Source organism: Mercurialis annua, linkage group LG5 (assembly GCF_937616625.2).
Source record: "Mercurialis annua linkage group LG5, ddMerAnnu1.2, whole genome shotgun sequence".
Classification (NCBI taxonomy): domain Eukaryota; kingdom Viridiplantae; phylum Streptophyta; class Magnoliopsida; order Malpighiales; family Euphorbiaceae; genus Mercurialis; species Mercurialis annua.
The window spans coordinates 15,596,031-15,609,673 of NC_065574.1; the positions used below are offsets into that span (position 1 = coordinate 15,596,031).

Consider the following 13,643-nt stretch of genomic DNA (forward strand, 5'->3'; position numbering starts at 1 on the left):
TGTTAGAATAGAAGATTTACATAGCAAAAGGACTTGATAATTTCTCCACCATACCAATTAATAAGGAGATAAAGAATTAATCACAAATTTTTTTAAATTTTTTTAATTAGCTTTATTAATTTTCCCAAAATTCATATGCTACTTCAACTTATAGGGTAAAATTTATGAGAATGACTGAAGCAGTGATCACCAACCAAGCCATACATGCATAGACCTAGACTTACCATTACTCTTTCAAGTCCTAATACTAAAATCCTCCCACAATTTGATTGACAAATCAATATACATTATCCTGCAAGTTCATGTTCAGGTGTCTCCTATAGCACACAAACCCAAATCACTATTATGCTTACTTTCACATGAACACGCACTCGAAACAATATATCAGATAACGAGAAAAAACCTTTATCACTTGTCTACATCAATGTATTCTTCATCGTCATCATCTTCATCGGTGCCATCCTCGTAGTAATATTCGTCATCATCGTCCTCATCATAAGTTAAACCGAGTAATTGTTGTCTCTTCAGTTGCTCCTGAATTCGATCTCTGATGGCTGTTCCCTGATAGAAATCCCAACCATACAGCATTTCAGCATATATATATACATAATAAATGCAAATTAACCAGCAAAGCTAATCAGAATATTGATTTGCTGAACCACATAAATGTCTAACCACTTTATGGCAACGTTCTTCAAACATCTCGAGAAATCCAGCAACAAGTCGATCAGCATTCTCCACCCACTCATTTCGATGCACACGAGCTGTTGTAGCTACTGTTTGTATCTGCAATATTAAAGTAGCAAAGTAAGCTATATTATACTATATTTTCTGATGATTAAAAAGAACAATAAAAGTTGGAATTGATCGAGCAATGTATATCTAATCAAACTGTGATTGAACATTTTACATGCAGGCAAATTGGCATTTTTTGGTATTTTAAGGACGGTAATGCCATGAGAATCTCATACCAGGATATGCAAACAAAATAACAATTATAAAAACAAAATATAACTACAAGCACCTGCTTACAATAAATCAAACAGCCACGAGAATTACTGTCTACATTGGTTCACCATATTTTCTAAACATGCAACTCGATTTTTAACCACTAAACCAAACCATCAGAAAGCAAGGCAAAATAAAATTCAGATACACCGAGACAACACATTGCAGCTTAACATGAGGAACTCTTCCATGAAAACACAGTGATACTTTTTTTCAGAGAGAAGAATTAATTGAAGCAGTAGTTTTAACTAATACTCTCTTTCAACATTAACAAAAAACTTCTTTATATTATTCATTGCTAATTTTAATTAACAGTAACTATAAATAATAAAACAAGCATGTCAATGCCACACATAGAAGATTCTATCTTATAGAGCCTATCTAACAATCACCAACACTGTTAAATCTCATGGAGTTTGCTCTGTATAACTTCAGTTTTTGATATGAAAAATATAAGGTGAAATTCTGAGCACTCCAACATATGATACATAAAACAAACTTGAAACTACTATAGCTTCAGGAAAAGAAAAAAATAATATTATATTGAAAAGGAGTTTCTTTACGTCAAACATAAGGTTAATGACCAAAATATATAGGCCAAAACTACAATTACAGCAACTTCTATAGAGATATTATTGTGGTTTAAATTTTCTTCACCAATTAGAACTGTAGCCGGGTCCATATTCCAGCAAAAAACTGACAAAAGACAGCAGACAATCTCCTTATCCAATAGAGTTAATGGCAGCTTCCATACAAACTGCTATTTATATTTCTAAACCTTGAAAATAACCATAACTTATACATGACGTAAAGATCATAATAATATAAATTAACGCAAGATTGCAAATTTGGCCAAAGCCAGATTTTTTCGTTCACTAACCCAAGTAGTAGTCACTATTTAATAATTTATAATTTAAATTGAAAACGATACTAAAAGTATATGTGTCTGTCATATATATAACAGTGAAAGGAGGGTTTCTCTCTCTTTACCAGAAAGTTAAACTAAGATGCCCAAGACTAGCGACATAGAGAACATAAACAAAACTAATGAAATAGGACCAAAGATTGAAAAAAAAAAAAAAAAAACAAACAAACAGATATTTTAAGCAGAACTAAACTGTAAATGTTTTATACCATCAGTAAGACCATCACAAGACTATGAATTCAGAGTTCATAAGAACTTGCTACGATGAGAGGCTCTTTCATTACGGTGTTTTACATTAATAAAAAGTATATTTCCTCCAGAAGTCACTTGCATCAGTTAATTCTCATCGCTAAGTTAGCCGCATAAGCACATAGGGAACCTTCTATGCCACCATGTTGTCCCTATTAGCAAACCTATAGCACAGGATCATCCAAACAACTCAAACAATTGTAAAACATCATCCAAGACATGTTCCATATTGTAGCAATGACCTACTAAACAGTCTAGAATCTCCAGTCCAAAAATACACTCATGATTTAAGATGATCTCTTTTATAGGAAACTCTTCGTCCAAAGTGCCCCCTAACATAAGGCTCTAACTTCCAAATCAAAATTCCATCAAACAATAAAAATCCCTATGCACTGCAACATCAAGACTAATCATCCACCAAAAACTAAAAGAAACAAGAATCATCAACAATTACAGGATGCTATATGAAATAAAATAAAAAAAGGATTCTTCCTATAATACATGAACAAGAAGCATCAAAAACCACAATCAAGACTACAAAAGAAAGACGTTTATCTATTATCCCCAAAATTGTATCGCTTTCAGATTGTTTTGACATTTGTTCCTATAGTATCAGGTTTCATGCAGGATCAGATTATGGTAACTTAATTTTAACAAATACCATGTTAGAAACTGTTCAGAAAAGAGCCCAATATTAGATGCCTCTATATAAGACCATTAACATAAGAGACAGATATGATCAAGACAGCTATGGAGCTGTACAAATTTTGCTAGTTTAACTGTCTAAAATGTACCAACGTGCAAATGGCAACTGATTTAACTTATAAGTGCTGGATAAAGTTCAATATTTATCCCTTCATCATAACGCTGTGTTTTCCTAGAAATTAAAATGAAGAAAAGGAAACATAAGGCATAATGCACATACAGCATGCACAATGATTTTAGATTTTAAGGATGCATATATCCCTGCTACCAAGGATCCCATCCAAACCAACAAGCCACCATTTTGCTTATAATCTAAATCAGTTAATCGCGACAATTAACATACCGTTTCCCCTACTTTCTCTTGCTGCTTTTTCACTTTCTCCTGCAACTTCTTAAGTCCCATGTGTGCTCTCAGCCGCTTTTCCTAGTGGATATAAAGAAAATGGAGTGAGCTGATCATGTTATAGAAAATTAATTATAACTGATTTTAAAATAGAAAGAAAGGTAGGAGCATGCCTTCACATAGCTAACACCCATTTCCTTTCTAGAGTATCCACGAGCCAAATTACGCATTACATACTCATTATAATCTTTGACAATCCTCATTATAATATCTGATGTTGAGATCCCTTCAGTTCTTTTTGTTTCTTTGAATTTTCCAATAGACTTGACCTGTACAACTTCTTGTTAAATGATTGTAATGAACTGAAAATACTGTTTAATGAAATTAATGGAGAAATTAAGAAACAAATCCACTACATATGAAAAGTGATTGCGATTGAGGAAAGCTCCTATCATCAGAAATCCAAAAAAAATCGAGAAATTGTCATGAAAATTGCAGAAGAGCACATGAAATGCAGATAAATTTCAAATATGAAAAGTGCAAAGAGGGAACAAGTTGAGGCTAGATACTCATTAAGAGAAGGCTAGCCTTCAAATAAAAAAGTCCTTCTACCAATTTAAATTAACTCCAGATCAGAGAGCCAAGAACTCCTTCCATCATAGACCAGAGAATTTTACCAGCCTCAAAGCCAACAAGTCCTCAAGATGTGACAACAAAAGCCATTTTCTTTCAAAGAACTCAAAAAAAGGGGGGGAAAGCCCTCATCCTGTTGTAAACCAATAGCTAATGAAATCCAAAAAAAAACTATTTAAGAGTTATGTGAAGGCTTTATTGACATAATATATGCCATATTACTGGCTTCACCATATATCTTTCTACTCTACATACTGTTATACAAATTCAAGTTGCTGTAACCCTGCTGCATCAACATAATCTAAAAGAGGAAAAGCACAACAAGTATGAGTAATTCCACATCTGAAGCTGCAAGATATCAATAATGAATTAGGTGGATCAAACTATCAAACACATTATGACATCAATTAAAAAAGATGAAACGATAGGGGCTACAAAATGAACTAGCAATTGGATGAGAAACATGAAAAAGAAAGGCTATTTTCTATCACCATAAGTCAGAAAACTTTCATAAACAAATGTGACTAATGCCAAAAACAAGTATACAAGAAAGTGAAATGGCTTCAACAGGCCAAGGTATATCAATGTTTGTGAGATAAAATACTTATGCACTAGTGAACTTACATATTCATAGACATCGTTTCCAGCCCCACTTGCATCAGCATAACTGCATTTTAGGACCAAAAAAATAACAAACTAAACAACAAGGGGAACCTAAATGACTATTAAAATACAATTAAAAATAAAAGGAAAAAATGCAGGAAAGTGAAGGAGTTGAATCAATAATTCGGGAACTAACAGAAGACAATCAAGAGAAGAAAAATTAAATCAATTTATATTATTACTATCATGCTAGAAGCCACCATATGAAAGAATTGCCTAAAAACATAATACCAAAAATCAAAGTAGGATAAACAGAATTCAATTAGAATAAGAAATTTTACAGGAAATCATAATGACTCTGTGTTGGTTCAGTTGATAAAATCATCAATCTACAGCTTAAATTGTGACCGAAATGTCGCCCAAATTAGAAATAGAGGATTGATAATTGAACAATAATTTCAAACAGCAAAAATCTACAAATCGACAGAAAGTCATCTATCAAGACTTATTTTCTCAACCAAAGGGGAAAGAATGAGCTGAACTGTCTACAAATCTAGGAATAACGATTAAAGGAGTTTGTATAAGAAGGTGAACATTACGGAAGTGAGTCGTGGGCCACATAGTCAATCTTATGTTTGTCAATGAATTCTTTCGAGAGCACCCAGGGAGCATCAGGGATCACTTCATCCACCCATCTACAAAATTCACAGAGTCAAGCATTGTCTCATACTTCTAGTACAAAATAGACAAAGATTATTTGTACTTGCTGGTCCTAATATTATAAGATAAAATGAACAAGCCATAGAGCGTTCTTTTCCCCTACATGCTAATTAAAAGAACTTTCTCATTTTATAGTTTTTCGTCTTCCAAATGAGAGGGGGGGGGGGGGGGGGGGGGGGGGGGGATGGAACGCTAGCAGAAAAAGAAAATAAATAGTAACCATGATTTTTAGTAATTTTCCAAACTCATCCCACCCACTATGACAAATAGTTACAAAATATGACACTTCGCAACTAGGTAGCACAGATACTTCATTCAATCAATTTGTCCTATTGCGGAAACACATTTCCGACACGAAACTTTATTTTCAGTGTATGAATTTTAAAATAAGACCGTTTCGCCGTGTCTGTGTCCAATTGTCCCGATTCCCCGTGTCCATGTCCGCGCTACCTAGCTTAGCAATAAACCCATGAATAAAGACATTTGAATCCTGATCATACTTACTGATGACAAAAAAAATCTAATTTAAAGCAAAAAAATGGAGTGTACTGGTTAAAAATTGCAGAGAACAAGAGAATGAAAAGAAGAAAAATACTGAACTTGCAATGACGAAGAGACTCGTAACGTTCCTCATCGGTCATAACAGTTTTACCCTTGAATTTATGGGTTATCTCATCATTGCAGCATCCAACCAACAAGTACGTATTAGGAAACCTGTAAACAAACAAATCAAATCAAATCCAAACAAACTAACCTAACCCATCCAATTATTAAAATTAAGCAGAGGTATTACGATTTCTTGGCTTGCTCAAGCGAACGGGCGTGGCCGAAGTGGAAGAGATCGTAGATTCCGTCGGCGTAAACACGAAACGGCCGATCATTCGGCGGCTCTGATAAAGCTACGGCGTCGTTCTGCGCATTCTTTTCTTCCATTTTTTCTCGAGAGAAGCAAATAATTAATTTAAGAAAGAATCTGTTGTGCTTCTGCTTCTTCTTCCTGGTGAATATTTTCTTCTCGATTTCCTTTTTTTTCTTTTTATGGCAAAAGGTGTAGAAAGACCCTCGAATTTGTAGGATGGGGCAAATATATGCTCGAGAAAAACAAATGGATATTCCACCTTAAGCTGCTTAAAATGGAAACAATTTTTACGCTCGGTCTTTCAACGTCGTTACTGTTCACAAAGGACACCTTCGTTGAATCCAATGATTAACTGACACCTCACCCATAATAGCGGGTACCAATAGTTTTAGATAATTGAAATTTTAGACTGTAAACAAAATATCCATCAAACATTTATAAATTAAAAATCATCAATTATTATTAAAAAATTCTCAAAATGATCATAAGCGGAGGCGGAGGTAAGGTAGGGCAGGCAGGGCCTGGGTCCTACCTCACTTGAAAAGAATTAGAGAAATTTAAGAATTTATTTAAAATAAAAAAAATAGAATTTTATACCTCAACATGAAAAAGTCAGCACAAATATATCAGAATTTTAACTTTATTCGAACAATATTCCCCATATTTTAAATAATTTTAATGTTTAGGCTAAGACGCGTTTGGGGTCATTGGAATCTAACGTGTCTCGCCAGATTGCTTCGTCGACGTCAGTGTGTGACGCCGTTTTGGATTATTTCTGCCATATATCACCACCTTTAGCATTTTTTACAATTTAAACACGAACCATTTGTCTCAAATATTGGCAACTTTTCAGATTTTTAAATATTTGCTCTAAGGCCTGATTTCTGTAATACCCTGTATTTTTAAGGTATTAAAATTATGTTACGTGTTTTAATTTGCCATAATTAAATTCAAGGATGTCTAATATAAGTTGAGATATTAATGATACAGAACGAAGCGGGTCTAATTTACTTATCGCAAAATAATAATTTAATTGTGAAATTATTATTCGTTAGAACGAGTGTGAGCGGGATCAAAGAAAATCTAATAAATTAAATTTTTTATATATCAATCTCTAAATTGAGAGATAAAAATTTCGGATAAAATCCCAAAAAATTAAAACGTCGAAAACAAAATTTTAAATGTAAAAATTTAAGAATAGAAAAAATAACGACATATGTATTAGTATGAAATTGTGATTATATTTTTTAAATAATAGAAAATCTTACAATGAAGTCTAATCCGTCATGTGCGAGTAGGAGATGTTGGTATATAGGTTATGTCGTCCATGACGGTTTGACGTGAACCCAATTATATATATGCATTTGCATGAAAAAGTGTTGTAACATTTAATGAAAATTCACAACTTCATGAAAGGTGGTAACTTAATAGAAGGTTACACCTATTCTTTTTTTTTTTGGAAAAGGGTCATTTATGCCCTTAAGGTTTGCTTCCAGGATCAAGCAAGCCCTCAACGTCCGGAAAGGTTCAAATATGCCCCCAACGTCTTGAAAAATGAACAATCAGACCCTCCAATTTTAACAATCAGACCCCCAACGTTTCATTTATAAGTCAAAATAGGGGTTTGGTTGTTCACTTTTTAAGACGTTTGGGGCATATTTGAATCTTTCTAAATGTTGAGGGCTTGCTTGATCCTTAAGGCAAACGTTAGGGGCATAAATGACCCTTTTCCCTTTTTTTTTTTTAACAAAAGCTAAAAGTTACACCTATTCATAACACCCGTTATATATTTATATGTGTGTACTGATTACATAAAACTAATTTTGATTTACAACCAAATTTCTCTCGAAATAGACACAATTAATAGTATTTTAGGCGGTGAAACATAAGTATTTTTTATTGTGAAATACTTAAAACTTAGTATATAATAATTAATTATTCAAATTAATGGAATCGATAAAAAGTACATCGAACGATTCCATATTATTTCCGCATATTCCAACACTTCTGTTGTCCGAAAAGGTGTCCACATTCTATTGTTTATAATAGGGTTAATTTTATAAAAAATCGCGATTTTACACAAAATTTCATTTTAATCATAACCTTTAAAAGTTAGCATTTAAAGGTATTACCTTTCATTTTGTTTCAAATCTATCACCAAAGTAAAATTCGGTGTATTTTTTCTAACGACAAATTACTAATCCTACATACTCTAACTGAAAAATAATAATATTTGGTGTCGATTTATAATTTAGGTCTTTAATTAATGGTTCCGTGAAGAATTTAGTTAAAAAAAATACACTAAAATGATAGATTTGAAAAAAAAAATTATATTTTTATATGACAAATTTTAAAGGTCGTGATTAAAATAAATTTTTGTCTAAAAATCGTGATTTTTTTATGAAATTAAGCCCCTCAAAAAGTACTTAATGCATTTCAAACTTCAATATAAGGCCAATTGACAGGAGACAGATATTGTAATGTAATGCCAGATGATAAGGCCAGAGATAAATTGCATTAATCGAGACCCATTTTTGAATAAATTGAAGGATATCTTTCTCAGCAATCCCACATTTTTTTATAAAAATCATTAAATCGAAACGTAGTGTAATGTTAAAATTGGAGTCCTAAATTGACCTTTTTCTCTTATAGGCAGATTGTATAAACAAATTTAAATTTTCAAAATAAACATCTAAGTCCTTTAAATTTTCAAAATGAACATATAAGTCCTATTAAACTTTTTACCATCTGGATCCCACACTGAAAACCCACAGAAATAATTAAAATTGTCACAGTCTAAGTGACAAAAATATAAATTAAAAGAGCTTATGTGTTTTTTTGAAGAACTTAAAAGGTTTTTTTTATACCGGTTAAAAACGTTGAGAGACAAAGTGAGAATAAAATAACTAAAAAGATTTATGTGCTTTTTCTAAAGAAAATAGATTTTTTTGGCCCTGTAATAACAAAAATATTGGCAGGTGACCACATTGAATTATGCTAATTATAGGTATCAATTCGATAATTACAATTAGTTGGATAGTGGAAATATTAAGACCGATCAATTTAAAAAAAAAAAAAATTAAACCAAATTACATGGATAAAATTTAATTTATTTCGGTTCGGTTTTCAATTTTACCAAAACATAAGTGATTTCTCCTTTTTAATTTTTTACAATCAAAAGCATTGACAGATGCTAAAATAACAAAATAAATTTTAGACCAAATTATAATAGTATATATTAAATTTGAAGTATTTGAACATATGAAGACACATTCATCTTTGAAATTTTATAAAAATTATGCATTATGGTTTAATTTTTTAAAACTGAAAGACCAACCAAAAGTACCCTATACGAATGTCATTAAAGCTGAACTTCAATTTCGGTCTATAATGTATTAATCTATACATCTCATGTGGGGGGTCTGAGGAAACTCAGCATTGCTTCTGCATATGAACACAGAATGACATATTACACAGATCAAGATGGTAAATTGTCATTACACAGCAATTCAATGCGATGCAGCTTTTCCGAGGTCGATTACAATACGCTCCTTATAGTTGTCTGTGATCTCGAAACTGTTAGACTGGGGACCCCTCAGTCCTTGATATAGCACTTCTAACTAGTGGAATTCAATCAGTACCAGCAGTCTACGACCTCATCTTCCTCCGGCAATTGCTGCCGCTTCTTTGGAGGTCCAGAGGCCTTTGGGTACCCTCCAAAACCGCCTCTCCCAGGTTTGGCAAGGTCAACATAAATCAATCTGCCATCAAATATCTGAGCATAAAATATTAGGATGTAATCGACTTTGCAAAGTCAAAATGAGTTTCATAAAACAAGAAACTTGACAAAGCTAGAACCTTGCGGTCCATATTCTCCAGAGCTAGAATTGCACCATCTTCACTAGTGTACTGGATAAATGCGTATGCTTTGGACTTCTTTGCGCCGTCATTCTTTACGAGCTTGACTATTGTAGATGGTAAGGAAGAAGTTACAAAGACTCTCAAATGTACTCCAATTATCGTAGATGTTTTATGAAAAATTACAAATAAAATCATAGTTTGCAATTTCAACACGGCTTTTTGATTTTCTTCATTTGAAATACAATTTTTCACTTTTTATAATTCGACCAATCAATGTTGATATGAAAGGTAGACCCATCTCACCATGCCTTCCATTTTTGGGTTCTGGTGTTCCATATCAGCAGCACAGGTTGACCAGATTTCTAATCGGTGATTTGAATTGTACAAAGATAAAATTTCATGTTTCAAACTGCGAAAATTAGAAGTTCGTTTATAGTTCATGATTTTATTTGCATTTAAGCCGAAATTTTATAGAAGAAAAACAAACAAAAGGAAAGTTAGCAGGACATGACACTCACCTTCAGCTATTTCACCAAAATAAGAAAATTCCTTTTGCAAACTACTTTCGCCAACCGAATATCCTAAATCTGCAGGCCAAAATTTAATGAGGAATTTTTCAATAGCAGACAGCATCAAAAGTTGATAAAATATAAAAGACAAGGAGCAATCAAATAGCAGAACCATTTTTGTCAGTTAAGAAACCACATGTATTGTACATGAACATGACCAGTTCCAAGCCAACTTTTGCCCTTATGGCAACAGATACAAAACTTTCATAGAACAAATAACCAGATATCATCAATGATTTAGATGTTTGATGCAACCAAATTATTTGGCTACTTTCATGCTAATTATTTCATGTCTAAAAGCTCAAAATCCAATGATCTTTTGCTTAAAAAAAAATCAAAGAAAAAAAAGAGCTGCAATAGAGATATTCCTATAAAAACATACTCATTTAGCAAAATTAAATGATCATAACAGTGACCTTCTAACTTCAGATTTTCATGTATGGCACAATATAATAAATCTATGAAAAATCTACTAATAAGATTGTTCTTTTTTTTTTCTATCCGTCACAAACTCTAAAGTCTGCAACACATGCCTCTCCTCTGCTATACCCGTAGAAATGTGGCCAACGTCCTAGTACTTGTCAGCATCATCAGTAGCAGTAAAAATTGCAAGTTCACCTTTCCCACGGTGATTTAGAGACCACCCATTCAACATCCTGTATTCGTGAAGCTCATGTTCTGATATCATTCACTCTAGGTAAGAAGACTAAACTCTAAAGAATGCTTAAAATCCAAAATAAACCAGCATAATTTCTTTAGTTTCAAGGTCCACCAAGATGGAAGGGATTATGAAATTGTTTCTGATAAATCCAGTGTCGATATTGAAAGCCTCCCTTTGCAAACTAGTTCAAGACTATGCCACAAAAGCTATAGTAACATCAAGATTCAGGACCAAAAAGCCTCAATCATCCTATCATTGTAGTCCCCGGAAGCTATCATGACAAAGGTATTAAATAATAAACTTCCATTTGAAATCCATACTTGCCTATTATTCATGGCTTAGTAACAGCAACAATTAAGGACTTTAGCCATAATCAATCAAACATGCACCAAAGAACTGGAAAGATATAAATTACATGTATCCTCGGAGTAATCTAGCAGACATGACTTTACCATGACTGCAGCTAGCTGCAACGTGCAAAAGTTTGTATAATCACTTGTTCACTTTCTTGATGGCAGTACTATCAGTCTCCATCTCCTTTAAGAAAAAGAATTTAAGAACACAGATGCCTGTGCAAATCCAGAAGGCAGAAATACATTTCTCTGCAGCTGCTTCGGGATTATAGCTGGCAAATTCCTTTAACTAATAGCTAAATTCTGGTTTAGGACCTTCAACGTGCTCCATCTTTTATCCACTTGAACTAGCTAAAGTAACTACTATTATTTGGTGCCAATGCCATGAATTATAACAATGAAAATAAAACCGCCGACAGCTGAAATTTTTCCCTTTAGCTACTTCCTCCACTCTTAGTAATGATTCTTTCTTGCCTAAAACCTTAAAAATCTATTGCTTTTGTTTCAAAACAAAGACAAAATAGTAAATGTGATTGAGAATAGAGCACACCATGTTTCCCAGCCTAGTTGTTGGACAACATAGTATAACTAGTCTCGTATTTGTATGTAAAAACACCGAGATCAATGACTCAAAACATTGTCTAAGGCATAAGCCGCTGCCTATGATAGGCGGAAACGGAAACATTAAAACGAAAACGAATCAGTGAATGGCGAAATGACATTTGTTTACAAGAATATTGTAATATAAAATTTTAGAGTTTCCGAAAATACAAACTAAGATAAATTTCAATTTAACATAGATCACTAAAGCAAATGATTTCCAGCATTTATAAGCAACTAATAAGAGGGCAGCTACTGCATTTAGTAGATGCATAACCAACATCATCATCCATAACACTTTTCCACCATTTCTAATTCATCTAATCATAAGCCCAGGTTACTGTCAAACCCCGGAATGTGGACCGCCCGCAAGCCCACATACTTGATAATATTAATTCCAGTCAACCACTCCATTTATTAGAAAGGACGTAGCCGGAATTTGCACCCGCGATCATGGACAACTGGACCAAACCCGTGCGGGCATCTAATCATATAATTATTATTGATAAAATTCAGTTTAACTGATGAATAAAAACAAACATTGGGCTATCATTAATTCTACCAAATGGGTATCTGAGAAAACCAACTAAAACACGACCTAGTGTAAAATTAAAAGCAAAAAAAATTAAAATCTAAGAAAGAGAAGAGTGAAGTTTGACTTACTTTTAACAATAATTCTGCTAGCAAGTGGGAAATTACAAGTGGAATTGCAATTCCACCGAGATTTTCCATTTGCTCTGCTGTTGTTCCATATTTTTTGCATCGGTGTTGGAGAAGACAGAAGCATTGTTTGGTTCATCTTCAATACTTTTTAAAAATTCTGCACTTTAATTTGTTTGATACATACTGGAGGATAACCATTAGCTATATGAAAAATTAAGTGGACTATTAGATACAGCCCCTAAATTACCAGGTACGGCCTCCTTTTTTTTTACCACAATATCCTTTTATCTTTTTTTAATTTTAAAATTTACATTATAATCTTCTTAACTCATATTCAAATACGAATACACTTATATTAATTTTTACATAAATTTTTAATAAAAAAACAAAGAGGTAAAAAATTACTAAAAAATATCAAACCTTTATATTTTATGCCAATTATAATCAAACTTTTTAAAAACACCAGATTTAATCAATTTTTCATATACGGTTTCTTTTTCAACCATTTTTAAATCGAATTAGATTTATTGTCCCCATATCATTCATATCACTTCCAACTCAGCAAATTTATTAACATGACAGAATCGCAAACCACTAACTCCACTTAACCAAACCAAATATTAAATCAAAAAAAATCAAATTCAACTAAATTATATCAAATCAATAATTAATTAATTAATTACTAAAAATCATATGTATTTTAGAAAATTAATATTTATTTATTTCATATAATAACTAATGGATATATAATTAATTTTAAATTTTTACTAAATAAATTAAATAAATCAAAAATCAAAAATTTCGAATGAACATCATAAAATTAAAAAGAACATCATAAAATTTAATATTTTTTCGCATGAGAAAGAGCATGAGAAGGAGCAGCTCCTCCTC

General features: G+C 32.5%; 2 protein-coding genes across 2 annotated transcripts; both read right to left on the bottom strand.

The window, feature by feature from the left end:
* Positions 1 to 242: 242 nt before the first annotated feature.
* Positions 243 to 6,224, bottom strand: LOC126680913 (choline-phosphate cytidylyltransferase 1). The gene is made up of 8 exons (XM_050376206.2): positions 5,980 to 6,224; positions 5,787 to 5,900; positions 5,066 to 5,161; positions 4,488 to 4,530; positions 3,404 to 3,559; positions 3,231 to 3,311; positions 676 to 786; positions 243 to 561 (listed from the first exon to the last, which is right to left on the bottom strand). Exons 1-8 carry the CDS (start codon positions 6,117 to 6,119, stop codon positions 409 to 411), a joined length of 894 nt encoding a protein of 297 aa, XP_050232163.1. The 5' UTR covers positions 6,120 to 6,224; the 3' UTR covers positions 243 to 408.
* Positions 6,225 to 9,401: 3,177 nt separating this feature from the next.
* On the bottom strand, positions 9,402 to 12,971 carry LOC126680914 (small RNA-binding protein 11, chloroplastic). Its single transcript, XM_050376207.2, has 4 exons — positions 12,753 to 12,971; positions 10,425 to 10,493; positions 9,904 to 10,010; positions 9,402 to 9,820 (listed from the first exon to the last, which is right to left on the bottom strand). Exons 1-4 carry the CDS (start codon positions 12,886 to 12,888, stop codon positions 9,680 to 9,682), a joined length of 453 nt encoding a protein of 150 aa, XP_050232164.1. The 5' UTR covers positions 12,889 to 12,971; the 3' UTR covers positions 9,402 to 9,679.
* Positions 12,972 to 13,643: the final 672 nt, after the last annotated feature.

Excerpts from the sequence above, each read along its gene's own strand:
- LOC126680913 (XM_050376206.2), bottom strand. The coding sequence starts at position 6,119 with ATGGAAGAAAAGAATGCGCAGAACGACGCCGTAGCTTTATCAGAGCCG. Across the intron at positions 3,312-3,403 it reads TGGGTGTTAGCTATGTGAAG|GAAAAGCGGCTGAGAGCACA; the intron begins GCATGCTCCTAC and ends TATATCCACTAG. Across the intron at positions 787-3,230 it reads AAGAGAAAGTAGGGGAAACG|ATACAAACAGTAGCTACAAC; the intron begins GTATGTTAATTG and ends TTAATATTGCAG.
- LOC126680914 (XM_050376207.2), bottom strand. The coding sequence starts at position 12,888 with ATGAACCAAACAATGCTTCTGTCTTCTCCAACACCGATGCAAAAAATA. Across the intron at positions 10,494-12,752 it reads TAGCAGAATTATTGTTAAAA|ATTTAGGATATTCGGTTGGC; the intron begins GTAAGTCAAACT and ends TTTGGCCTGCAG. Across the intron at positions 10,011-10,424 it reads TTTTGGTGAAATAGCTGAAG|TCAAGCTCGTAAAGAATGAC; the intron begins GTGAGTGTCATG and ends CATCTACAATAG.